At 44.1% G+C, this 27,095-nt stretch overlaps 1 protein-coding gene and 1 long non-coding RNA gene across 2 annotated transcripts; one reads left to right on the top strand and one right to left on the bottom strand.

Moving 5' to 3' along the window:
• Window positions 1–931: 931 nt before the first annotated feature.
• LOC124343419 lies at window positions 932–8,284 on the bottom strand. The gene is made up of 3 exons (XR_006919253.1): window positions 6,911–8,284; window positions 6,500–6,703; window positions 932–3,078 (listed from the first exon to the last, which is right to left on the bottom strand). It is a non-coding gene; the product is annotated as an uncharacterized LOC124343419 (long non-coding RNA).
• Window positions 8,285–8,965: 681 nt separating this feature from the next.
• Window positions 8,966–23,863, top strand: LOC124343154. Its single transcript, XM_046796343.1, has 5 exons — window positions 8,966–9,740; window positions 16,095–17,140; window positions 17,312–17,424; window positions 17,676–17,842; window positions 21,479–23,863. The coding sequence occupies exons 2-5, from the start codon at window positions 16,151–16,153 to the stop codon at window positions 22,978–22,980; spliced, it is 2,772 nt and encodes a 923-aa protein (XP_046652299.1). The 5' UTR covers window positions 8,966–9,740; window positions 16,095–16,150; the 3' UTR covers window positions 22,981–23,863.
• Window positions 23,864–27,095: the final 3,232 nt, after the last annotated feature.

The following is a 27,095-nucleotide window of genomic DNA, read 5'->3' as shown; positions in this document are numbered from 1 at the left end:
CCCTCTAATAATAATAATAATAATATCGTTATAGAAAAAAAGGATAAAAAGGATAAAAAGGTGTGAGGTGGTGAAAGGGCTTCTTCTTTTGAACTGGGCCTACATGTTGTATATCCTATATCTCTCTCACGTCTAGAAAATGTACTAAACATAAATTTGTTTCGAGCTAGCTATATATATTTTCCCCAGTGGGAATTTCTCGATATTATTAGATGTACAGTAGTATACCATATTTCTGGATCTGCTACATGGCCTTCGCCCATCACTTTGATCTTCTCTTTTCTTCTTGTGAAATCTTGTTGGACAACCACGCCTATCCGCCCGGAGGGAGTAGCCCAGCACGGAAGCCCCAGCAGTAGCCAAAGCAAACAAAACTACAAAGTTGAGTTGGTTAAATCGACGCTGTTCTTCTGGTCGACAAAAAAGGAGGAAACGGCGACGACACATTGAAACATATTTAAAGAAAAAGAACCAAATATCTCACGTGTTTTATATATATGCACTAATATATAAAAAAAAATAGGGGGCCCAGAAAAGAAAAAGAAAAAACCCGAAATTCTTTTGAGCTTTTCCGGTCGAAACTGAGTTGTCCGGCGCGCGCATTGGGGGGTTTAATTGGCACCATCATTTCCGGCGATTGCTGGATCGGACGTGAGAGCGGTACAATGCAACCGCTGAGTCAGGTATATAGGGAAAAGAAGGAAAGGATTTTCTGGGTTTTGCTTTAATGTTATTGTGTGGGCAGTGGGCTGCTACAGCAGAGAGGAAACGGAAAAAAAAGAAGGCAAGACATTTTCCATTTTCAAACGAAAATATTTATGAAAAATGGGGCGGCTTAAATAAGGGGAAACGGGGAGGGGATTTAAGGGGTTTCTTCCCCCCCCCCCTCCTTGACCAACAAGTAAAGTTGCAGCCCTCCCAACAAGAAAAAGAAAAGCGAAAGGTAAAAAATAAAATAAAAAATGGTTAAATAAGAAAAGCTTTTCTTTCTTCTTTTCTGGTCGAAAAGGATATGGAAGAAACCCGAAAGGGAGGTGATTGTGGATATGTATGAATGTTTCAAAAAAGCGGTCGACTAAAGCTGGGTGGAGTTGGTTTTTCTGCGAACGCTAACGTCTATAGCTCGAGTTGTTCTTCCGATATGTTTTATACCACTCGCTGAGACTGGTATATATTGACTGCTGTCAAACTAACCGTGAAAACGCCCATTGCTGCTATCTACACTATTTAGTATAGAAGTGGGCTGGCTGTTCAGTCACGGGCACGCACGCCTTGGCTACTGCAGCAGCAGCGACCCCAGCGCAAACCCCAAAAATGTCCAGGCAAGAAATATTGAGTCGAAATAAAAAAGTTAAAAAGAAATCAGGGCGGTCGACAAATGGAGCACAACACGCTAATACGCTCACACACACAAAACTGCTGCATACAATGTACTACATCACCTGTCATTTCTTCTTTTTCTTACACATTTAACCTTTTTTCCTTTTTTGAGTTCTGCTACAAAGGAATTAGGTTTTACACAAACGATAATATCTCTTAACGTGATTTTCGAAGTCTTGCCAACTTGGCATGCGGCAAATGGCGTGATGTGCCCAGCTCAGTTTAAATATTCTGCACAACAAATAGATTGATTTACTATTGGAGGTTTTTTTATTATACATACTCGAATTTCCCTCCCATGTGTTTTTGTTTTTATTTGTTTGGGGGGTTTTCATTCGCCAAATAATTTACGACGCCAGGGAATTTGTTTCTTTTAAAACATTCAATTTCCTCTTTGGGTTGTAAACGATATTGAAATATTCAAAACAGCTTGAAAAAAAAAAGAAGAAGAAAGGAGGGAAATTGATCATGAAATTTCGAGTGGGAATATCAAACATGTATAGGAAGTAAACAGCACGCACGATAGCTCGCGATAGCTGTCAGCGTGCTTCATTCCCCAAATGTTGCTATACGCTCATAGCAGCCGTGAGAGAGGAGGTATGCTGGGCAATCCAACTCGTTTAATTCCATTGGTGCTGCTGCTGCTGTCGTGTTGTTGTTGTTGTTAGCTGCAGATGAGAATGTGTATTAGTAGATAGTAGACGAGGTGTTGCCGATGACGGGCCGATTGCCAACTGCCCGTCCCGTTCTACTACCGCCGTGGCGCCGGGCCGTCTCTCCTCCGACGGGCCCCTCTTGTTCTTCATCATCATTTTGGCGCTGGCGCTTATAGCTTTGACAGGCTGGATCAGGGGGCCGGCGACGGGCGTCATGGCGTCGTGGCGTCACGACGGCACAGAAGAAAAACAAGACGAAAAATAATAAAAAAGGAAGGAACCGAACATGAGAAAACAGATGCGAAGGCATCCGGAATGAGATAAGCTTCGACGTTGTTTATTATGTTGGTCGACGCAACGACGCCATGGTGACGGGCCAGCAGCAGCAGCAACACCAACGAAAAAAAAAGTCTCGTTGCCGGCCAATAGTCCAGCATCACCTCTCTCTCTCTCCCGGCTTGAAAGAAAAATAAAGAAAAAGAACCTCTCAACGAAAATTTCCATTTCCAGGTCCTTTTGCAACGTAATACGAACTTGACCTTCAAGTGACCCTCTGGCACAACACCGTGCTGTAGCTATATCCATACGTCAACTTCTATTTTACGACTCACGCTCTCTCTCTCGGCGGGAGCTACAGCAGCAGCAGCAGCAGCAGTCTCTCCACTTTTACAAAATTCCCCAGTGAAATTTCCCCCCATTTCTTCAACTTCAGTTTGGATATCCTATCGATCTGTGCAGTATACTATATCGACTGATTTCGGTCTACACATCTAGCGAAATGATGGAGAAGCATTGGCGATTTATAGACTTGTTGAATAATGGCGCCCCGACGCTATACATGTTCTTTTTATATAAGACGACGTTCCATCATATCGTCAGAGCAGAACGAGCCCAACATATTATATAGCGCCTATTATACGTACATTTATAGATCGAGGACGATTTGATAGCTGTCGACAGATATCCCTTGGCTGCTGATAGGCCGGGGTGCGATATGGCGTGCGTGTTAGGCCTCTAACACGCGCACAATATTCCCGCGCGTCTATAAAAAGAGCAGGATATAAAAATTTGTTTGAAAAAAAGTATGCGTGGAGAATTTTTTTCGGGAGGGAAACGCTGTGAAATTATGGAGATGAAAAACGGAAAACCTTGACGGAGCGAAAATGTTTCGACTTTGGAAAAACAAGAAGACGAAGAAAAAAAGGCGATAAAAGAAACAACACACAACACTCGGAATGCGGACAAGCGTGTACACATTCGTTTTGCTGACAAGCGATGTTTAAGCATGTGCTGCTGCTGCTGCCCAATTCCTTTTATGATTATTTTGTTTTTCTTCTCCGGTATTTATGTATCGAAAAGAAAAAGAAGAAGAAAACAACGTCCACTGAAGGGGGCTTCAGCAGAGAGTGTGTTCCGTACTAATATGGGCAATATTATTCATGGCCAGGCTGGATTTGCCATCATCATTAAAGGCACGCTCCTATATAGCTGCTGTCCCGGGACCTTGTTGGACGGATCATTTGGCCAGCAGTGGGGACTGGCTGGCCATTCCTCTATTTACAGCTGGCATTTCGCAGAGAGTTCCGCATAAGTATCGCCTTTTGTATTTACGTATTATCTACGTTACGTGATTTATATTTTTAAAAAGGCGGGGTCTAATCTCTATGCTGACTCTTGCCCAGCTCTTTCTCTGTCATCCTCTTATTGTTTTCTGCTGTGATGTTCTTCTTTTTTTGTTGTTATTTTTTGGCTCAGGAATGTACACAGACGCACGCGCGCGATTCTCAGCTGGCGTCTCTCTCATTCTTTGCTGCGTGGCGAATAGAAGAGTTCCCGACTGGACGTCGCCCGTCGTCCGCTCTCTCTCTCTCATCATCTATTCCGTTTGTGGTGCGCACGGCCCCCGTAAGTGTTGGCTCCCGCACGCATCGATCAAAATGATAGTCCCGAACAAAGAAAAAAAATAAAAACAGCCAGCCCCAAACAACAACCAAAAAAATATAAGAAAAATGAAAAAAAGATACTTTCAAACCGAGCAAATGGAAAAATAAGAAAACACACATCAAACGCTTTACTACGCACAGACAGCACATCACCTCTGCCCGAAAAGGGGAAAAATAAATAAAAGCAAAACGGAATAAGACGAAGAAAAAAGGAGAAGGAAATTTTCGTGTGTGGGAGGGAAATAACAGAACTCGACAGCTAAAAGGGGGAAAAAAATCCAAAAAACAACAACGGACAAAGAAGAGAAATCGTGAGTGCCTTACGTCGATGTGTTTGATTAACTTTTAGATACTTGTGGAGAGCTGCCAGTTTTGTTTTTCTTTCTCGGCGAGAAAGTTTTCACAGCCTCTTCTTCTTCTTCCTGCATTATTCTTTTGTGTGTTATTTGTCTTTTTTCTTTTTAGAAGTTGTAATAATATTCAAAAAATTGAGGGGTTCCACGTCATTTTGGTATGTTTAAGGCCGGTGGAGGAGGGTGGATGATTACATTTTTTAGGTCTATAGACAAGGGGGGTAAATAGAGAATGACGATGGAATAAAATGCTAGGGTTCGTACGTATGTACACGCTGTACGTATAAGGTGATGTTTCTCCCCTCATCATTCACGACCCTTAATCTTTTGAAAGATGAACCTTCATTTGTCGAGTTTGTTCCTTGTGTCTATTAAATATGTTGGACTGAGAATGAAAAAGGAAAAGGGGGAAACTAATAAAAATTTAAAAAAAAAGTTAAAGAGAAAATAGACGCCCGGGTGTAATAGTAGACACTGCTAAGCCGATTAGATTCTCTCTTTTTGTTGTTCAAACTGTTTCTTCATTGTGAAAAAAAAATGGAATAATTCGACTCGGACTTTGTTGCGTGGCGGGGGAGAGAAGAAAACCGAGAAGACCCTTTTGAGACGAGTTCCTGGGATCTAACGTTTATATAGAGATAAGGAGGATGTACCTTATAAAGAGTGCACAGAGCTCCAAGCGAAAAGAAGAAGAAGAAGATTATTTGATTTTTTTCTTTAAGTAAAAGAATAAATTGTGTAAATATTATTTTATGAAGAAAAAAAAAGAAGCAACAGGACGAGTTTAGGTAGAAGAAGAGAAGAAAAGGAGGGATTTACGGTCCTGGTGAATGAATTCAACTGTCGTGACGTGACTGGAAAACTCTGTTTCTGATTTTTATTTTTTGGCATAAGTCAAAGGGACTGACTACTGTGACATCCGCTTCCATTTTTCTCTTTCTCTTTATTTATTTAGACAAAATATCAAGAATAAATAAATAAAATTATTCCACATTTTTTCGTGTTTTCTTTATCTGGCAGAAGAAAATAGGAACTGACCGTGCCGACCGCCATGGCTATAAACATATATCTTTTAAAAAAAGCCAAATCTTTTCTTTCTCTTTATTCTTGAAAAAAAAATAATATTCATCGCATAGATTCATGCACCCGTTTGCCAATTCTCGACTCACTTTTGTGTCTATTATTTTGACTTGAAATTTTTCTTTTAGTTTGATTCTTTTTTTTCTATTTTTATGACATCGGCGAAGGACGACCTTCTGTGTGTGTGTGTGTATATGCGTAACAAATCGCTGCTCATTCCATCCTTTCAGGAGAAGCTCCGCATTGATATTCGTTCCTACCTTTTCCGTGTTCAACAGATACGTGCAGTATATTCAATCTCTTTCTGTCTTTTCGGTTACGGATCGTCCGACTGATTTATATTCCTCCCTGTGCTGTTGGTAGCCCCCCCCCCTCCTTTTTTACCTGTACGACTTACACACAGGATCGATTTCCTAAACCTAAATAATAGGATTCCTCTTTGTGTGTGTGTGTAATCAGGATGTGAATTGCTTCGCCTTTATACATGTAATATACAGGTCTTCCTATCTAGGTTTGCATGTGTCTCCAAACAATAAACCCCCCCCCCTCCACCGGTGAAACCTGTTAAGTCGCATTTTTTATTACCCAATATCTACCAATACGTACCCGAGTCGCGAGGTACGTCTGCGAGCACGTTTTTTGTTCGAATAGAGGCGCAACCGTTCAATTCTCAAAGTGGATTATGTTGCGCACCCGTCTATTCAAATTTCCAAGGGCAACAAAGCGCGTAATAGGGGGAGAGAATCGTTTCGACGCCATTTTAATATTTTATATCTACACGAACACGTCATTCTCCTCATAAATAATAACGAAGGAGGTGCCGGTGTGGCGGCGGCGGCAGGAGGGTCCTCTTCGTCATCCAATTTGAATCTAATTGTTTTCACCCACAGACAAAGTTGGGAAGTACAAAAACAGGCCTGATTTGCAGTCGTTTTCAAATGAGTTATTTCAAAAATAAACCTGGCTGACTCAATAGAAAGAGCAAGGGAAAACAGTCCCCGCCTATAACTCGGAAATACTCCGTTCTACGTCACGATCAACATCACCAGATAGTCAGAAAGGAAGAATAGGTAATAATTTGTCCTACCTTTAAGCCTGGGAAATACGGCCAGGCATTTTCAAGGGTTCCATCCGCAGAATCCACCAGTCGAGATGGGGTAAAAAGGGGGTCCTCGTGAATACACCCACACTCACATGGGCGTACACGAGGACTTTTAAAGATAGGGGAAGAAGAGCTCCGTTAATTCGGCCGGCATCGGTAGTTTCTCCAATCAAGAAGGATGCTGTTTATCTAAATTAAAAATTAAAAATGGTTTACGAACAAATATTGACAGAAACAACAAACAAGCAAGGAAAAGTTGAAAATGAGATTATGGGTACACCCTTATTTTTAATAACAGGAAAATGTAAGGTTTCCATGTAATACAATATATGCAAGTCATGCATCATTAAAATATCTAGCAGGTCACATGAGAATCAAAGTAACGAAAATCATTACCCAAGCGATGATGCTGAGATTGTTGCTGATGACACTTAAACTACATCAGCACTGGTGATAGGTATGTAATACCAGCACAAGCAAAACTGTCATATCTTGTAGTTATGGGGTGACTCTGGCCTCAAACCTGCACAAAGAAAACAGTTATTCAGTGCAAACAAATTGCCATGCATCGACAGGGGGCTCACATGATAAATGCTAGTCAGGAATGCACATTTCATAAATTCAGAACAGGTTTCTCTTCTATTTTATGCACTCCAATATTCATTCAATTTGTATTCTTAGTGTTATTTACTTGCTTTTAACAGCATGGAGTGTGTATTGTATTCAGCGCAGACGAGACACCCGAGTTCACACGACGGCCACATTTTGTAATTTTATTTGTTAAAATGTTATTTTTGTTTCCCAAAAAGAAATCGTTTTATTTTCGTTATAATCTTGAACTTCATCACTTTGTTCGAAACTAGTAAGCATGCTAGTAAGTGTGAAAACGAGCAGACGACACTCATAGTCTTCTATTTAGCGCCATTTTAAGATATCGATAGAAATTATTAAAAATCGACCCCCCCCCTAAATCCAAACCGTTCAAAAACGATAACCGCGGTAGTTTCGAATAGTAAGTTTCCTCAAGTTACACTGAGCAGTCAAGATAAAATAAAAAATTGTCAGTTTTGCATGAAACTGGCAGATAATTATTAACCGTCACAATATAAACCATCCAGGACCCACTTGAAAGCCAAAAGGGTTTCTAATTTCTAGGGTGCTAAAAATAAGACGAATTAATATTTCGTCATCAACTCACCACTCAATCAATAATTCAAAACTGCATCGAGCGTTAATAAAAAAAAAAATGGATTTTCTATTTTTAGGCCCGTATTAAAGTTGAAGACGTTTTCCCTCCCGGCGCACACACACACACGACCGAAATTTCTGTTTTCCTTTCCCGTTTTGAATTATTGACGACTCTCGAGACGCATTTGCACGGGTTGCCGAGTCCGAGTGAGCTCTCTCAAGCGGGTGTGACGCCATCAAAGAGTAGATATATCTATAGCTAGATATACTACACACACACACACACAAGTCCAATACAATAAATTTGCGTAAATTTCTTTTGCGTTCACAGCCAAGGATCGGCATCCTTTTTTCTTCTTCTTCTTGGCCCCGCATGAACGCCACAGCAACTGCACGCGGGAAAAAATAAACGCGAGTAAGAGAGCGAGGAAAGTCAAAAAGTAGAATAAGAAGAAGAAGCGCTTTTGCCATCAGCTGGGCGAGTTGCTGGAAGTGCGACAGAGCAAAGTCGTTGTCAAATTCTCAAGAGTCGTGAGCGCGGAAGCAGCTTTATTTCCGCTCCGGCTACAAATATGTTTCAAGTTTAAGATTTCTTCTTTTTTTGAAAAAAATTATTTCAGACTTTAAGTCTTCTTATTTCTCATGTAGAACCTCGACTCCCTCTAGTTATATTCTTTTTAAATAAAAATAAAAAGTGTGAAAAAGTCAATCTTGTATCATCTTCTTCTTGGGGGAATTCTGCTGCTGGCAGCCAGTTTCCAGCGTCTATACAGCACAGCGAAAGAGACGCAAATGTAACTTGAAACTTCCCATTTTCCTTGGGCGGAGGTGTCCCTTGACTGGGAGCAGTCAAGTGTATAGTACGTAGCCAGGACGACATCAAAAAGCGTGATGACATTATTTCCAATAATCAACATCCAACCGTCACTATGTCGAGCTATAGATGCGACTATGCCGCGTTGAGCTGTACACACGACTATAAGAGACGGGCGATGCCAAAAATGCCGAGCACGTCGTCCGTTCTTTTTTTTTTCTTTTTATTTCCCTGTGCGTTGTTGTTGTTGTTGTTTTTCGGCTTTCCCGCGCCTGCCTGCCTGTGCTTTTCCACACTTTCCAGTTGATAGAGTTTGTATATCGCTGCTGCTGCAGCATTGGAGAGAGAGAGGGTGTACGTACAAGTGGCGTTTGGCGCGTAGTGTACTGTGGCGCGGCGGTTCTAGCCGCTGCTGCTCGCCCAGGTTGCTCGCCCAGGACAAGAAGGCCACTCTCAACTCAGCCAGTCGCCAGTCACAGTGGAGAACTCTTGGATGATAGAGCGATACCCTCCATCTCTCTCTATCTATCTCCAGCAGACCCTCTTAATCATACATACATATTCTCTTTTATACATGTACTTGTATTAGTTTTACATTTTACTTTTCGACAACATCGATCGAATTTCTCTTTTTTTTTTAACTTTTATTTGAGTTTTGAAATTTTATTGCTTGGTTCCGTCGTTTTACTCCCCCACTGGGCATTTGTGCTTGACTAGAAGAGAAAGAGCGGACTCGATAGTGACTTCATTAGACTCGGTCCTTTTCTGCACATCTCCCCTGGACACACATCACTCGACGACGACGACTAATTCGCGCTCACCGTCCGCTTAACATTTGGGGGGCCAAGTGGGACGTCGTTTTCTAACATTTTTTGGTCTAAACAAATCTTGTTGGGGGCGAGAGAGAGTTGACTGTTAACCGACGAGTTAAAAGAAGATCAGAAGCGACAAACTCGGTACCTATAGACGGAGGAGGAGAACATCATCGAGTGAATTACGTGCATCATGCTGAGCTGACAAAGTGGGTCCTGCCGCTGACATCTCATCAACCCAACGCTCGTCGTCGTCATCGGGACGTGCTCAACACTTGATCTTCCCTCGGTAGAAGAAGAAGCAAAAACCTGCGGGTGGGAGAGGAGAGAGAAGAAGAAGAAGAAGAAGAGAAAAAGAGGAGTGCCATAGTCACCCATTCGCCTCGGTGTCTGTCTACTAGCGAATCAATCGGTAAGTCCTCTAGCTCTCTTATATTTCAAAAAATCCTTCACGTCTATAGTCAATTCGGTGCTGTATGGGAGATATAGAAATCCTTGCTCCCTTTCGGCCCTCACATCATTCCTGCCAGGCACGTGCCAAATCGATCGCCGAGCAAAAAAAAAGAAAAAAACCAATTCTTTCGCCCCCTAATCTTTGACGAGATCTCATATTATATATTTGCTGCTCCTGGGTCCAGAGAATGTCTTATTTCATATATAGATCCACGTTGGTTAATGTCTATTAATAATAACAAGGCAGGATCGGACCCAAAAGGAAAAAAGTCACATAGTTTCTTTTCTTCATATAAAAGGGCTATTAGTTAGTAGATCTATAAGTGCAATCGTGTGTGGAATTTAATGCAAACAGGCGCTAGATAGACTCGGCTGCTGCTGTGCACAAAGCAAACCTCTGTATATCTATACATAAATTCACGATGAGACCCTTAAAACGAAACTTGTTCGCCCTTTTCTGGATCTAATCGACCAGAGCGGACGGGAGAAGACGCGGCCGGGTAAAAAAAAATTAAACTTTTTCGCCTTCTGCCCGTCTTCGATGTGTTTGTATCTACACAGTTCGATGTCGTTCAAACATGTCTATATAACACATGGCAGGAGCAGCAGGTCAAAAAAAGATGACACGGAAGAAAAAAAAAAGATCCCCCGTGCCATCGGGAGCGCTCCCGATGCATTGTGTACTTGATGGGGGTACAGGGTATAGCCAGTACAATATAACGATAGAAGAGCTAGTGGATGGCAGCGCAGCCAGAAGAAAACTGATTGAAAGTGTCGGAACATCAGCTGATTGGTTCCCTATTATATCTCGTTTGGTACTATATATATAAGCTTCTAAAGAGAAACCTGCAGCAAATCAACGGAGAGGAGAGAACAAAAGAATCCATTTCCAGGGCTTTCATTCCCAGGCAGCAGCAGGAGCAGAACAGTCCGTTTCCATTGATTACGGCCAGCCAGCAACACACACACACGCTCGCGTTCATCAAAAAACGACAGTTCAGACAAAGAAGAATCTGCAATCCTCTCTCTTTTCTCCTGTCTTATAGAGACGCCCCAACGTGTATAGGCCCAGTCTATAGGTATATGTACATGTATGTGCTGCAATGAACTAATCAACTGTGACGACGAGCTCCGGCCGAAATATAACGGCCGCTGCAATTTATAAGAACGAGAACGAACCAGTCAGTTGTATAATATCTTCAATATATCTACAATACGAAAGGGGGGGGGGAGAAGAAATGGACATTCTTTAACGAGAGGTACACTATGAGCATTATTGGTCAACAGCAGGTGCTACTACGCAATAAACGAACGAGAGACTAAAACATATAGAACCTGCTGCTGCTGCTGTCAGCATTTTCTTATTTTATTTTTCGTGAGCTGCTGCTGCTGTTATAGCGCCCAGTCATTGTGTTGCCCATTATCCAGCACGACGATTTTTTGATTCTTATTTCTTATTATATAATCCGACCGGATGTTGGAGCCGGAGAATGTCCGCGCGTTCACAACAAATCACTCGCGGTGGATATTTTTCAGAGTCGCTTGGCTTTTTGTCATGCGCTGATTGTTGATGCCATTCACGAAATATCCGCCCGTGAATAATCGTGGAACATTTGTCACTTTGATTGGCGAGCGGATTATATATTAGACAAAGTTCTAGCGACGTCGTTTATTCATTCATTCCCGTCTCTCTCTCTTTTGATGTCTAATTTTTCCTCCTTTTTTTATTTCCCGCGTGTCATTATCAACTTTTTCTCCTTTTTAATTCCATCCGCTGCACTATTAGTCGTCGTTTCCCCTCCCACCAGCAGCAGCAGCTCTCCTTGTCTATTCCACATCCACCCCCGCCGGACCTTTTCTATCCCAACTTATAACATCCTCTCTTTCTCTCTCTCTCTCTCTCGTTCTATACTACCACGTCCACCTTCACGCGCGTGCAAGCCGGACGCGCGTAACTGACCAGCCGCGACCAGCAGCAGCAGAGTCGCTCCCGGTGACCGGCGCTCAGGACGGAAGTGAACAAAGGAAGGAGGACCATTAAAAAAAAAAGAAAAAAAGAGGAAAAGAACACAGGGAAAATAAGAGCCGGCCGCGTATATTTACACAATTTTTTCTCTCCCTTTGCTTATTATATACTGTGGGTATAAAGAAAAAGTCAACACCGCGTAACCAGCAGCAACGTCCGAAACCGGAAACACCTGCTGGAACTAAAAAGAAAGAAAGAAACAACCCAGCAACCCGAGAGAAAAAATATATAACAACCAAATTTCTCCGTGTTAGCCGGCCATACTTCCGGCCGATAGCCGCAATAGACGACCGACTGCCTGGTGGAAGTATTGAAGCGTGTAGAGAGTGAGGGATGAAAAGGAGCGACCCCCCTCTTTTGTGGTTGGTGGTGGTGGTTGGGACTCTATAATCTAGAGAGGTACTTTCACGAGTATAGACACTGCTGCTGCTAGCTGTGCTGGCAGGGCGCGTTCAAAAGAGAGGAAAGATGCGTGTGTTGTGTGGAATCCGTCAGGCACGAGTGCGCACGACTCTCTCCCGTCCGTCCGTCCCACACACACACAGACACACACGCGGTTCGCTCCGGTTCACACAGACAAAACGCGCAGCCGAGCAATTGGATATTATACATACGTAACAAACGAAAATGATGAAGAGGAAGGAGATGTGTGTGTGTGTCTATTATGCTGGTAGAAGAAGACAAAAAACACTATATCTACATGTTGCTGCAGAAAGACATTATTTTATTGTGTGTATCATTTTTTTTGAGGGGCGGGGATCACATTTCGTACAGGAAACAGAGAGCGGCGTCTGTGTATAATATGCAAGACACAGCACACCACCAAAGTCGTCGGGTGTTTTTAAAAAAACAAAAGAAAAAGGAAATCCAATAACAAGAGATTTGACGTCATTCTCCATTTTTTTGTTTTTGTTGTTTCGTTCATCCTATCCCGATTACGTTGGGTGCAGACGACTTGCTTATACAATAAAGCTTTCTCCCGAAAGAGAATAATAATATATGCTGCGCATTTTATAATCAACAGACTAGATAGTATATGCCACCATTTTCTAACGTTTCTGCGGTGTAAGTCTCTTATATCATATCTCCGGCGTCTATTTAACTAACTCGGCAAGATATGAAGGTGTTTTTATATTACAATAATAGAACGGAAAAAGCGTTTTCAATAGTCACGCCGGTTTAATTCGACTCCCGCGCGCGCAACACCAACATTATTACGCAGACAGGCAGCACATTTCCCGACTGGCGGGTTTCATCATATTATTTCCGTTCAGACTCTTATTCCCATCTCTCTCTCTCTCTATGTGTGTGTGTGTATTATGCGTGATGTCATCCGGATGATATGTGTCATGTATTCACAGTATAGAGTAGGGGAAGGCAGAGATGACGAAGGGAAATTCCTTTCGGATGAACGACAGTCTCAGCAGCAGCCCGGGAGAGAGAAGAAAGAAATTTTTATTTCTAGCAAATCGTGAAGAGATAACGGCCTCTCTCTCTGTGAGTGTACTGTGTGTGTAGGAGGTATTATATGCACACGGCAAAACGGTCACGTCGAAGGCTGCTGGATGGATGGATGCGCCTGGGAAAATGAAAAGAAATCCGGAACAAAACGAAAAACTTACACAACAATTGGAATAATAGAGGCACAGCAGCACCGAGATCGTGCGAGTCTCGGTAACAATTGAACCGAAATATTTCAGTTGAAGATTTTTAAAAAGGAAAAAGTTTTTCCTATGATGTGTCTAGCGAAAAGGAATTTCCATGCGAGTCTATATGTAAAATGAAAGGTATCAAAAAAGTTGCGCCCAGCCCACATCTAATCGTCTATCTAATAATCAAAAAAAAAGATTGGGGGGAGAGAGAAACGAAATTTGAATTGGGGATAGACACACAAAAGCAGGGGAGAGAAAAGGTGGGATCTTTACAGGTACACCTTAGCACTTTTCCTCCTCTTCTCGAGTAGATTTTTCTTTCTTGGCTTTTTTGTTGAGAAACTCCTTTTCGTCTCTTGATGATGATGAGATGCTTGTTCGATAACAAACTCCATAAGAGGCGAAAAGGGCAAGGACGAAAGATGGAAGGGGTTGAAAGATAAGATCCGATAGCTTCTCTAACTCTGTTGGTATATTCTTAGGGAGAAATATAGAAACACACACACGCCAGAAGAAACAAAAGTCAACACCAAAAAGTTGGATCTTTTCTTCTTCCTCTTTTATCCCCCACGACCAGTTTTTCACGTCAGAGTGTATTGATTTGATTATTCAACAGCTTCTCAGTTATTTAAATACATTGGATTCTTTTTTGTGTCGAGCTTATATACAGAAGCAGCTGGCTACATAGTTCTATGCTGCCTAGTATTTTAATAAATAAATACCTTTTTAAAACTTTCAAATGCGATGCTGAGACTAGTGTGTATGTATATTTTTATGGCTCTATCGACACGAGACAAAGTTTAGTCGTCGTCTGACAAAACCAAAATAGAAAGGCGAAAAAAAGTGACAAGTCTCATCTTTTTTGATTCGAGTTGTGTGTGTGTGTGCCGTTCGCGTGTTAACTCTCATCCACCCGACAGAAAAAACAGAAATGGAGGGCCACTAAACACGTAAGGCTGGCCAAACTGTCTGGATGACGTCATAGCCTCTCTTTATTATTATGTATATTCGTGCTGTGGTGTCCTGGACATTCCGTAGAAGGTGAGCCGCGCAGAGCGCACGGAGCGGGCGCATGACCAAATGCAGCAGCAGCGGGCTAGCTAGCTAACTACGATCACGACCTCTCACGCGACTCGACGACATTCGGCTGCAACCCGGGCCCACCATAGCACCACCCGTCGGCTTTTTGGGAAATATTTTTTCTTTTTTTTTTCTTTTTACCAATGACAATAAATAACGTCATGGCGATAGAGTTTGACGTCTCCAGACTAGGTCCCCCCCCCCACCGTACACATACTACAAGTCCCGAGACGACCATCATTTTTCACGTTTTCTTTCTCGGAAAAAAAAAGATGTCGAAGCCGGTCCAGAGTCCAACTAGTGGCCATCCTGTTTGGGTAGATTTTCTACTGGACCTGAGACTGCTGCTGTCAGTTCATTATTATATATCTGTATCTATTCAAAAGGACGAACAAAGATGTAGAGAGTTAAAATACGGTTGAGGAATCAAGTCTCTCGGCTGATGAAGCCAAGAAATTGGTCGAATGATATGATAACGCCAGTGGGCCGAATTCCGTGGAATGTTCAGGATAGAGAGAAAAGAACGATCATATTTCGCCTGGAGAACCGAATATCATCGAGTTGTTCTCTACCGTTCGTTTATATTTTCGTGATTTCTCGGTATTTTAATTTCTCCCGCAGCAGCGGACGAGGAATCAAAAGGAAATTGGGACGTGGCCTGCAGCAGCAGCAGCAGGGATGGCGAATTTATGCAAATCGTTCCATTATTCTAATACCTGTAGCGCTCTTGCATATACAAGATTCCCGATGCGTCCAGGAAAAAAAGCAGAACAACTGGCTATTAGCTCCAAATAAAGAATCGAACAAAAACCAATTTTTTCTTTTTTTTCCACCGAAATTCTGTATGCAAATAAGCGAGTGGGGCGTTGTCGACTTTTTGTCATCTCCTTTTCCAGGGATCTATATATACATATTCCATCTAAAACATAATTAGATGCATTCAGAATAGGAAATGAGAATCGATCGATGGATCAAAAGACAAGATAGATTCGCTGATTCATTTTGTCCCAAGGAGTTTATTCTTGCAACAAAGTGGCAAGATGCAAATTTCTACAACAAAACAAAACTTTTGGCGTTTACAATTGCCAGAAACTTTCCAGGTGATGAGTCCAGGTGCATACGTCACGTTTTTTTTCTTTTCCCGTGTTATTCACGAATTTGAGAGGTGCAATTTGGCTTGAGGGGGTCCAAAGAAATCAGCCAATAGTCAAAATCTTTGAAATTCGTTTGTTGATTTCCAATTTTTTCCTTTTCTTCCCCCCCCCCCCCATTCCGCTCGATCACGACTTTTCACGAGATAAATGGCCGAGTGGGTATCAGAAATGCCTTCCATCATCTTGCCGAGACGGCCGTAACAAATTGTCGGGTTAGTCACCGCGTCTGAATTCTCCGCCCATCTGACTACATACAAGAACTCCACCCACGTCATATATCCTTCAACTTGTTGTTGTGGCTGTTGTTGTTGTTGTTGTTGTCGGAGCTGCCGGATGAGCAGATTCATATTCCAGCTGTCAGTTCATTCATTACAGCTTCTTTTCTTTGTTTCTTCCTACAGATTCTCCGTGACCGATTAAATAACCAACAGAAGCAGAAAGAAGAAGAATCGTGAAAATGGCGCCATTTTCAAATTGCCAAAGGAGTGCTGCCGTTGGGTTAGTCCTGTTGGCCTCGTTCTTCCTTTCCGTCTGCTGGACGTCGGCAGCGGCCGTCGACGGCCAGAGGACATGGCGGAGGCGGCACAATGGCGATCTTCATCAGCACAATGGAGCGGCGGCGGCGGACGGCCTTGGTGCCGTGAGTGGACGGCAGAGAAGAGCCGAGTGGACGTGCCCGCAGGTGAGCGATTCGTCTCGTTCGCCCGGCATCTCGTGCCAATGCGATTTGCCGCACACGCTCCGCTGCTCGGGCGCTGCCGGGCAGAGCGAGTCGGAGAATCAGGTCTCGTTCATCATCGGGGCTCTGAGGGCCTTGCCGCTCGAGCAGTCCGTCTCCCTGCTGGACCTGTCCATCCAAAATTTCAGCCGCCTCGGTCCATACCTGTTCGAGCGGGTCACGCTCCACGGACTGGTCATCTCGTCGGGTGAGATCCAGGACGTGTCGCAGCAGGCCTTTGCCGGCCTGGCCCAGTCGCTGACGGCCCTGGGTCTGCCCAACAATCGATTGGTCAGCGTTCCGTCGGAAGCGCTCGGCTCGCTCGTCCATCTCGAGCGACTGGACCTGTCGAACAACCGCATCCAATCCATCAGCGGCCAGCCGTTCGCCGGACTCGACCGGCTCCGCTTCCTCGACCTCAGCGGCAACGCCCTGGAGACCATCGCCCCGCAAGTCTTTGCCGCCCCTTCCGGCCTGCGGAGTCTCCAGCTGCGCTCCAATCTCCTGGAAGCCTCTCAACTGGTTCCGCCAGCCCTGGGCGGCCTGGTCAAACTGCAGGAACTCGATCTCGGCTACAACCGACTGCGCGGCCGGCTGACCAGCACTTTCCTCCAAGGTCTGGAGAATCTCCTGACCCTGGAACTAACGGGCAACAACTTGACGCTGCTCAAACGCGGCATGCTCAGCGGACTGAAGCGGCTCCGCACTCTGCGGCTGGCCCGCAACCAGGTAAAACCCAAAATAACAAATAAAATAAAATAAAGAAAAAGGGATGACGCAAAACGTGTGATGGATGTTATGGCGTCATCACTTTGACATCTATCTTGCATATCCATTTTTAAACATGTATCGATCTCTCTTTTATCTTTTGCTGCTGCTGCCCCCATTCTGGGCCATCAGATCGATGTGATTGAAGATCAATCTTTCCTCTCGCTGGCCGCGCTGACGTCGCTGGACTTGAGCCACAACGGAGTCGTCGCTATTTCCGGACAGTCCCTCTCTCATCTCAACGAGTACGTATCATCTTATTCATCGTCGTCGTCGTAGATAACTTGTGATTTGTCATCCGTCTATATAAACTGCTGCAGCAGTTCTCAGCTAGAGATATAACTTGATACATTATTTCCAGCATGACGTCAAAAGACACGGAAATAGAATTTTCTCGTGGATATTTTAAGGATCTATGACGAAAGGCGGAAGGATTTCACGGATGAAAGTTGATTCTTATATCTTATATATTTTCTATTTGGGATCAAAACAAAAGTTTGACGCAGTTGGATCTGAGCCACAACTACTTACGAGCGGTGACGTCGGACCTGGTCGATGGATTGCCCAGCCTCGAGTCCCTGGACCTCACCGATAACGACATCTCCCTGGTCGAGTCCGGAGCGCTGACCAACCTGCCAAAGCTCATCCATCTGTCACTCACTGGTAAGTCTATCGCCAACTTATACTATATACTATATTCCGCCGCATTCTCACCTCATCCCATCCATCCGGACAGCTGGGGGTTTGTAGAAGACATTCGTCGGCTGTCATTTTCATCGGCTGGTCTGACGTCAATCATAAACATTTCAAATAAAGGAAATAGCATATGCATCCCAGCAAGCAACTTTCTCTCTCCCAACTCGGCCCTTGTTTTTGTGTGGAGGCCGGAAGGATTCTCTCGCGCTTGCTGGGCGTAGGATCTGTTTTCCCAACGGTGTAGTGGTGGTTCGCCCCCTTTTTTCTTTTCTTATTTTTTTATTTTGCGCCAGGCCTCGTTTCCATCATGCAAAAGCGGCAGATGTGTCAAAACACATTCCCATCTCTTTCGGGCTAGTTCTCTCTCCGCTGTCTAAACAGATGCAGTTCAGCAATCCAGCGGCGGCGGGCTCCTGAATCAAGCCGCTGAAAGCTCCTTATAATAATACTACACACATCTTTTTAAAAGCTGGAAATGAAGACGGGAGCTCAGAGCACAGCTCCGATTTGAGACTGGCCAAAGCCACATTTCCAATTGAGGAAGAATAAGAAGGAGGGCCAGGCTTATAGATTCTCTTTCTCATCATCGCTCCGCTGGCTTCCCATCTCCGCTGAACACCTACAATACACACAGGAATCAATGGGTCTTTGCTCTTTTCACAGCTCTCACCTTTCTTTTTAACCCTGGCTGGACGACAGGGGGGAAAGTAGAAAGGGAAACTGTCAATTTCATCCGCCCCGTCAGACAATTTGATTGTGCCGAAAACGATTTCATCAAAATGGGCAAAAGGCTTTTATGTTCCTGTACATCCACCACCCAGTTTCCCATTTAAAATTCTCAAAGAACCGGAAGAAAGGGACCGACCCCCTCACCTTTTTTTCATTCCTTTTATTGGAATTCAATCGCGTAGTACAAACTGCATTTCGCGTATATTGATATCATCGAGAGAATGCGAAAAACTGGGAAGACCAGACGAGTTCATCGAATGGGCCGATATATAATAAAAGAGCTGCGATTTCTTCTTTCTTTTTCCCCCCACCGGGCACGAAAAGTACAATGTGTTGACGGGGAAATATTTTTCCGGAGAATTCCGTCAATTTTCTTCTATTCATTTTTATTTTTTATTTTTTTTTTGGGCGCGTGACGAATTTTGATTTTAAACAAATCGAATCCGGACAGTGGCGGAACGGAAGAAGTGCACCGGTCGTCAACTTTTTTGTCCGCGCTCTTCCTTGTAGAATTTTTATTGGATGTTCTTATGAAGGTTTGCTGGGTCCCCTTTTTCAGAAAAAGATGCGTTGACAACTGTGTCGAGCTGTCCGGCGAGATTGTACCCAAAGTTACACGCCTTAGATTTCTTTTTCTTACAACCGGAAAAAAATTTAGAAGAAAGAAAGAACGGACGGACTTTGAAATCTTCTGGCAATTGAACATCACACGCGCGCGCGGTCTCGGCCATGTTCCAGTGAATTCAGTTACACTTGCAGTGGCAACACATAATAAAAGTCGTGAACCGAAAAGAAAAGATCAAATAAGAAAAAAAAAGGCCAACGGGTCGGTCACACGAGCGCCGTGTCAACAATTTTTGCGGTGGGTTCCGTGCTGGTTCTCTGAACCTTTGGAAAAAGAAAGAAAGGACGTCGTCAACCGAGAGCTATATACGCATGTAGTTCTATACTTCTTCTTCCGTTCCAGCATCCGCTTGGTTTGGCCTCGGCTGTTTCCCGGCATGCCAGCAGTGTTATTTCAAAAGCGGAAAGAAACATCAAACAAAACAGTTGAACCAACAGCAGCAGCAGTCGCAGTGGACCCCCAGTTTCATTCCAAGATTTATATATAAATCAAGTGACGGGATCGGTTGTGAGAAACAACGAGAGAGATATATTATATAGCCGGCGGAGCCAGCAAGCAATCAAGTTTTTCATGCTCGCTCATGCTCGTGCTTGAACATCGTTAAAGAAATAAAAACCGGGGGGGGGGGAAAAAAACCCGAACGAAATGGCGCCGGTGTCCATCAGGGGCCGCGTGCAACTTGCGTGACTTATGGTGAGGGGAAGGAAGGAGATGCTGTGTGTGGTTACACTTTGCACATAAAAAAAGAAAAGAATCCGTCGTCGGATGGCTGGACGTGAGCCGAATTGAACTGGAGGAAAAAACACACACAAGATCGAATGCCAGACGAGATGCTGTGTGCACACACTCTGTTATGAAATTGAATGAAAACGCCAATGAAGAACAGCAGCACAGTTTCATGGTTTGGCCCTTTTGTGAACGTGACTATGAGCAGCGACCAATCTCCGAAAAGATTTCGTCTTTTAACCGCCGTCGTATAAGTGAGCGGGAAGTTTAAATCAAAAGTGGGAAGACATTTTGGCCACTTTGGCATCCGACGAAGAAATAGAAATGAAAGAGAGAATGAATAATGGAACTAAGCATGAAAAAGACCAGCAAAGAAGGTGTGACAAATGAAGGCAAGAAAAAAGACGATCCAACCCGAAAGTTTGGAGGATTATATGGCGATACGTGTAAGAGTAGAGCCCCCTCCAAGGACGGTCGACGCACACAAAAGACGCGTCAAAGCCGTTACTTCATGTGGCCCTCAGCCAACCAGAGGAAAAAAGAGGAATATAACACATTTGTAGACATAAATGAAAAAGAAACAGGTATCATTTCCTGTTTGCTGGCCGGCCCGGCCGCTTTTACAAACCCAAAAGAGTTTCCAGGATGGGGGGGACTAAAAAAAATAAGCCCAGCATCTTTAATGACTTTAATCCGACGATTTGTGGAGGAGGTCCGTCTTTTAAAATTCTCTAGAGAAACGTGTGCCTTATTCTAGACGTTGCTGGAAAAATATATCTATCTTGCACGCCTTTTTTTTTTAAGCTGTAAAAATAAAAAAATAATTTTTTTTTTTTTTTTTCAACTTGACGACGACCATCATGCAATATTAACATTTCTCTCTGCCACCCGCCAAACCCCCAGCTGAAAAGAGATGTGTTCATTGTTGTTTTCCCTTTAATGGTCCCCGAGAGATTCTGGGCAACTGATTGAAAAGATCCCACCACCACCACATCCGCCCAGGGATAACACACACACACAAAAATGGGATCGACTCCTTTTTCTTCTTCTCTGTGTACAACCAGGAAAAAAATGCACTGGCAAGATACGCCATCAAACTCTCTTCTTCTCCCTTTAGGTTTCTATACTGGCCGAGCTTATATTAGTCTAATACAAAAGATGATTTCCTTGCAGTCATCATTCTTCTTTTTCAGCCGAAACAAAAAAAAAAGGAAAATTCACAGTCACGCGATGGCTGAGCAGAGTCTTTGCCGCGACTTGGCACCACCACTAGAGAAAGATGAGGATGTTTATGGCACTTAGACTACACCGGGGTCTTGTAGACGGCCCTTCAACACGCACGACCATTATGCTAATGAGCGAATAATGAGAGGCTGTGCTGGAGAGTTCGGGGCGCGTTCCAGACGGCTTTAGACTCATCAGAAACTCTAGACACTTGATTCGTCTTATTTCGTTATATGTGCAATCAAATATTCAAAATGTTCATTTTTTTATTTTCTTCTTGATTTATTCAAATTGAACAGATAACCCGTTGAATTGCGACTGTCACATGGTCGATTTGGCCAGATGGTTGCGCAATTCCACCGGCAATCAAGCGGCCGATGATTTGAACCGAAGATCGGCCGTTTGCGCCACTCCGCCAGCGCTGGAAAACGGATTCCTGTTTGAAGCGGAAGCGGAAGCGTTGACGTGCGACGTCCAGCAGACCAGTGGCGGTGAATCGTCGCCTTACAACAACAACAACGGCCAGAGCCAGCAGCACGGCGAGGGTGACGAGGAGAGCAACAACAATTTCTTGTCGTCGCAACCCACCGAGGATTTCATCCGGCTCTCATCCGCCCAGGTGCAATTCGGCTCGGCCGAGCTGGAAGGCTCCACCCTCTTGCACACGATGTGGACGGTGGATTCTGCGACGTTGCCTTACACGTGCGACGCCATCCTGGTCTACGAGCTCAACGAGGAGCACGAAGCGCTCCTGGATTCCTATCCGGTCCGCTGCCACTCGGAGGAGCGGCCCAACAAGCAGCTCCAGCTGACCGTCAAACTCAGCGACAACATGAAAACGGACGGCCAGTATCGACTGTGTCTCGTCCTCTTCGAAGGCGGACACGACGACGAAGCTTCGCTCCTGCCCGGCTGCTCGCACTCGATGACGTGGCAAACGCTGAAGCAGAATCACGACGGCGACGAGGAGGAGGTGCCGGCCAACTCCGACTCGATCCGTCACGACGGCTACCTGCTGGAAGCCCATCACGTCTCGTCTGCCGGAATGCCGACGCAGATCACGGCCTTTTACGCCAACGTCAGCGCTCCCCAGTCCGTTTCGGTTTACATGAGGATTCCGGACGCCCTTCCGGCCTGCCAGTTCACCGTCGCCGTTTTCGAGAAGCAACGGCTGCTGGCCCTCAAGCGGCTCAACTGTTCCACGACGTCCTTCACCTTCGGTCAGCTGACGGAGAGTCGTGACAGCAACCCGTTGCAGCAGGCCACTTTGGCTAACCCCATCGATTACCCCATCGAGGAGTACCAAGTGTGCGCCACTTTTGCCCAGCAGGGCCAATTCCTCCCGCCGCCGGATGGTGAGCGCCAGGCGGATGGAGACATCATCCTGACGGCCAGCAAAGGGCGGAGCAGCAGCAGCAGCATCGCCATTTCGTCTCTTGGTAGTCCGTCGCCGTCGTCGGTGAATTCGTCGAGCGTCGTTCAATATGAGCACTGCGTCGTGGCCAAAGTGCCCAACCGGATCTGGGCGGTTGAGAACACGCTGGTGGTCATAGCCGTGACGGTGGTGTTCGTCCTGATCGCCGCCGCTCTGCTCCTGCTGACTTACCTCCTGGCCAGACGGGTCTTCTTCCGCCGGAGTAAACTACTTTGGTGCAGCTCGTCGTCGGATCCTTTGAGCTCGTCGGTTCCCAAGGCGACCAGCCGACACATTTTATACGTCCCGGAGAACGACTATTTCACCGACTCGGCCTGCAGCAGTAGCGGATCGGATCACCGCGAGGAAACTTCAACTAACGTCTGATATCATCATCATCATCATCATCATCTCAACCCTTAAAAAGAAAAGAATCAAATTTAAAACATGGAAAAAGACCCGCAGGGGGGACAGAACCGTCGTCTACATATTATTACGTCAAATAAAAGCTTTAATAATAATAATAATAATACTATCTTTTCTCTTTGATATCTATACGTGTCATTCTTCATTTTTCGTCGAGTCCCTCGAGCGCGGTCATGTCCATTTTTAATTTTAAATTTTTTGATTTTAAATTTAGTGCCAAAGTCGAGCTTGATCCGCGCATATTTTATGGCGTCATTTCGTGTGTGTGTGTCTCTCTCCATTGGAATAATCACTAATATTTGTACCATAGAAAACTTTTGTACAGTTGGCACATGTATTTTCTCGACTAAACAATTGAGGGGGATAAGAAAAGAAAGTGAAAATCGTTGGCGTCATCAGATCGATTATCCGAGTCGTATTATTAATAAAAATTTTGTGTTGGTTCATTTTTCATCCGCGTCGTCTCTTTTTTTGGGAAGTTGCGTGGTATATTGTTCTCCCTCCCCCCCCCCCTCCATTTCTAATCTTTTATCATCCTCGACGAACTTTTTTCTTTTCTTTTTTTTAAATTTGGCGTCTAATTTTCACGCTGGCCGAACTTTCTTGATTTGATTGTTGTGTAAAAGGTTGGAAATGCTGGCGGAAGGAGTCTGAGATTCTTCGAAAAATGTGAAATCTTGCGCAGGAGCTGTTATTTGCTGATCTGTGTGTGTGTGTGTGTGTGTGTCTCCCCCTCATCATCTCCCTGTCTTATTATTGTTATACAAATCACGTTGTGCATATTATATACGATCACTCTTGTACAGTACAGCTCATGAATAAAGACAACACACACATCCCTATATATCATTCGAGTTTCCAGCAATCGAATCGTTCACGCTCCAGCGAACATCAAAGCGTCGAGATATCACCTCGTTAAGAACAGAAATTAGAGTGGCAAACATCTTGACGAGTTTCGATTATTTCTCCGTCCTTTGAACATTTAGTCGTCTCGTCATCAAGGGGAGAATAATTCAATTTCTTCGTTGTAACGCCATAAAGAAAGATGAACGAAAAATCCTATTTTTTCTTTAAGGAACGCGCCTCTTGTATCCAGCAGGTCGCTGAGATCGTTCGCCTCCAGCATTCCGGCGGATATATTTCCAGACTTGATGCCTTTTTTTTTCCCTCCCCCGGCTACATGCATATTGCATATGCAGTTATGCAAGTAACATCCCTGCGGATTGACGAAATTTGATTGTCATATATTCAAAACGTCCTTTCCAAAAGAGATTACGTCACAGTTGAACGGGCTAACTGAGCTGGTAGAAAGATAACAAGATCCTCTTTCTGAATTTACATTCGAGAGAAGAGTGTGCGTATGTACCTTTAGAGAGGGCCGGAATTGAAACGCGAATAAAACCAACAAGAATTTGAGTGGATCAATGAATAAGCTGCGCTCCCGAGCAAGAGTCAAACGTTATACCACATGAAGCACGTCGTTCAATTACAGTTGCACACAAGGAGCAGCACACGGACGTCTCTATAGTAGTATGTGCGCCGCATTCTGCCCGATAAAGCGGCCAGGGATTTAAAAAAGAAAAAAAGAAAAGCCGACGAGTTGGTGGCCAGGAGTCACGGATTTGCTGGAGGAAAAGAAACAGCCAGTAACAAAGTTGACACACACGTTTCGTCCCGGCGCATTGGCTTAATCAAACACTGTGATGGGCTCAGCAGTCCAAGGAAAAGGACGACATAGAGAGTTGACTCAACTTTCTTTCTTTTTCTTTCTTATGTATCTCCCAGCAGTTGGCGGATGAACGACCGAAGCGAAATCCTCCCCCGGAAAAAAAAGAATAAGAATTCGCGGTTCGTTCGGCAAACTTTCTCAGTCCGTTTTTTCCTTGCGGTCGATGATCATCTCAAAGGCTAAAAGACAATTCATTTCTCCAATTCTTTTTCCATTCATGTTCATTTCATTTCGTACATTGCGCTATGTGTCGCTCAATTTTTGTTAGCCGTCTAGCCACCGAATCCTCCAGAGAGTCTACATACACACGCGCCAATGTAACACTAGTCGACGCTTTGTATTGATTAACGTTGGATGTTTCCTAAAACCTTGTGCATTCGAGCGCGGCTATGGAGAAACACAACAAAGGCACAACACCCATGAATATGTAGAGACAGCCAGAGAGAGATGAATAAATAGAGATATATTTCATTTCCTGCGCGCGGAGCAGCCAGACTATTATCCGTCCGTCCGATAACGACTTTTGAAAAAACCGCGCTGGCACTGTTACAGCAGCAGCAGCAGCGGCGGCAGCATCCGGATTTCTTAGGGGTGAGCTTATGTAATATACGCGCTTGTCCCCGACAGGCAGATCTTGTTTTATATCGGTGCAACCAACAATATAAAAGCCACTCGCATTCCTACATAGTAAATGTCGTCCCCCACGAGCGCTGCTCATCATTCATAAAATCGTGAAAAGAAAAAAGAGCAAAGTCGGGGGCTAAAAAGAAAAAGGGACGACAACAAATTCCAGCAAACTCATCATTCCGAAGAAATAGCACTGGGCTCTGGTTTTCTCTCTTTCGGCTGATGAATTTGTTTATTCCACCGTTTTCATCAATGGGAAATAATAATGCGCACTCTGTTATGTATAGTACCGTTTTTTCTTGAATCGTTTCTTTTTGGGAAGAAAGAATAAATTAAAACAAAATTATGGAACGTGAAATTGTTTTTTGCTTGTGTTGTTGTTGTTGTTGCTGGAAAAAAGAAAAAGACTTTTTTTGTTGTGTGTCTCGGACGGTTGGATTTTTTCGAGACGGAACTCGTCGACCGGAAAGAATAATAATGTCCGGGGATGCTCGTCTCTCTCTCTCTCTTATTATTATTTTTCTTTTTTTTCAAAAAAATGGACTAGGACAAGATGAACAATTGCTGACCATTAGGCACTGCAGGATTATATTGCGTTCTTTGTTCATCACAGACAAGGAGAGATATAGATTACGGGTGGACTTTCCCACGTTCATTCCGTGACTAAGCTAATGAAAAGCAACAAACGGAAAAAAGATCAGAAAAGGGCAGCCAAGAGGAAAGAAGAAGAGAAAAGTTATCCACCAGAAATCTATTATACAGTCGTCTTTTTGCCATTTGAGCAACTATACTAATTCTCTGCACAAAGAGAAAGTCGTCGGTTCAGGAAGAAATAAGTTGTTACATACAGACAAGAGTCCCTTGTTGTGATTCCTGCGCCAGTTTCCGCCATCGATCCGATTAGCGTTCCGGCTTTAATAGGGTCTTGAACCGCCAGTCTGAGATGGAGGCTTTCCCGTCATGTAACCACAATATTATATAGCTGGGATTTGATGCGTGTTTTACAGCTATTATAGAGTAGACGAAACGGTCGTGTGACGTTCATATAATGAAACATCATCTCTACGGTCGAGAGACGCATATTATACAAGTTAAATTATCGACTCTATCCTCAATCCGGCAGAATTCAAATGAACTTTTCAAAGAAAAGAGTCGATGACCGAGTAAAAAATTCCTATGGGGTCATTTGGGTGGGCGGCTGTAGTACTGGAGTCGATTGAGGGCAAGTAAGAAAGGCGAAACCACGCCGCCTTATAGTCCGTAAACGGATACTCTGCATCTCATTAGCCAGATAAGATCCTCTCTCTCTCTCTCATTCTGACTTGAAGATTCACGACACGAGCCAAGTAAAATGAAACCAGAATCGCTCCACATATGCTGCAGCCGTGTATAATAGCTACTACTACTGTATATAGCATTACAACTCTATAAGGGGATATACTTTTGAACAAGTTCTGCCTATAAGGTGCGCATTGTCTCGAAAGTTAACTAACCTGTTCTATATGCCAGAGCCTTTCAACTATTCAATCCAGCTCCTGCTGATGGGCTATTGTGCCTTTGAGCTGACAGCAATTCACCGCCGAGAGAAGTTCTCGACATTCAAAATGCTATACGTTATTATATTATTATCTTTTATTGCGATTTCTCTAATAAATTATACTTTGGTTTGATGAGGAGTTGCTCCCGCGGACGAATTGTCCATGTGGAGAAACGCGACCGC

Source organism: Daphnia pulicaria, chromosome 6 (assembly GCF_021234035.1).
Source record: "Daphnia pulicaria isolate SC F1-1A chromosome 6, SC_F0-13Bv2, whole genome shotgun sequence".
Lineage (NCBI taxonomy): Eukaryota > Metazoa > Arthropoda > Branchiopoda > Diplostraca > Daphniidae > Daphnia > Daphnia pulicaria.
Note: the sequence above shows the minus strand (reverse complement) of the source record. Positions and strands in the feature narration are given on the sequence as shown.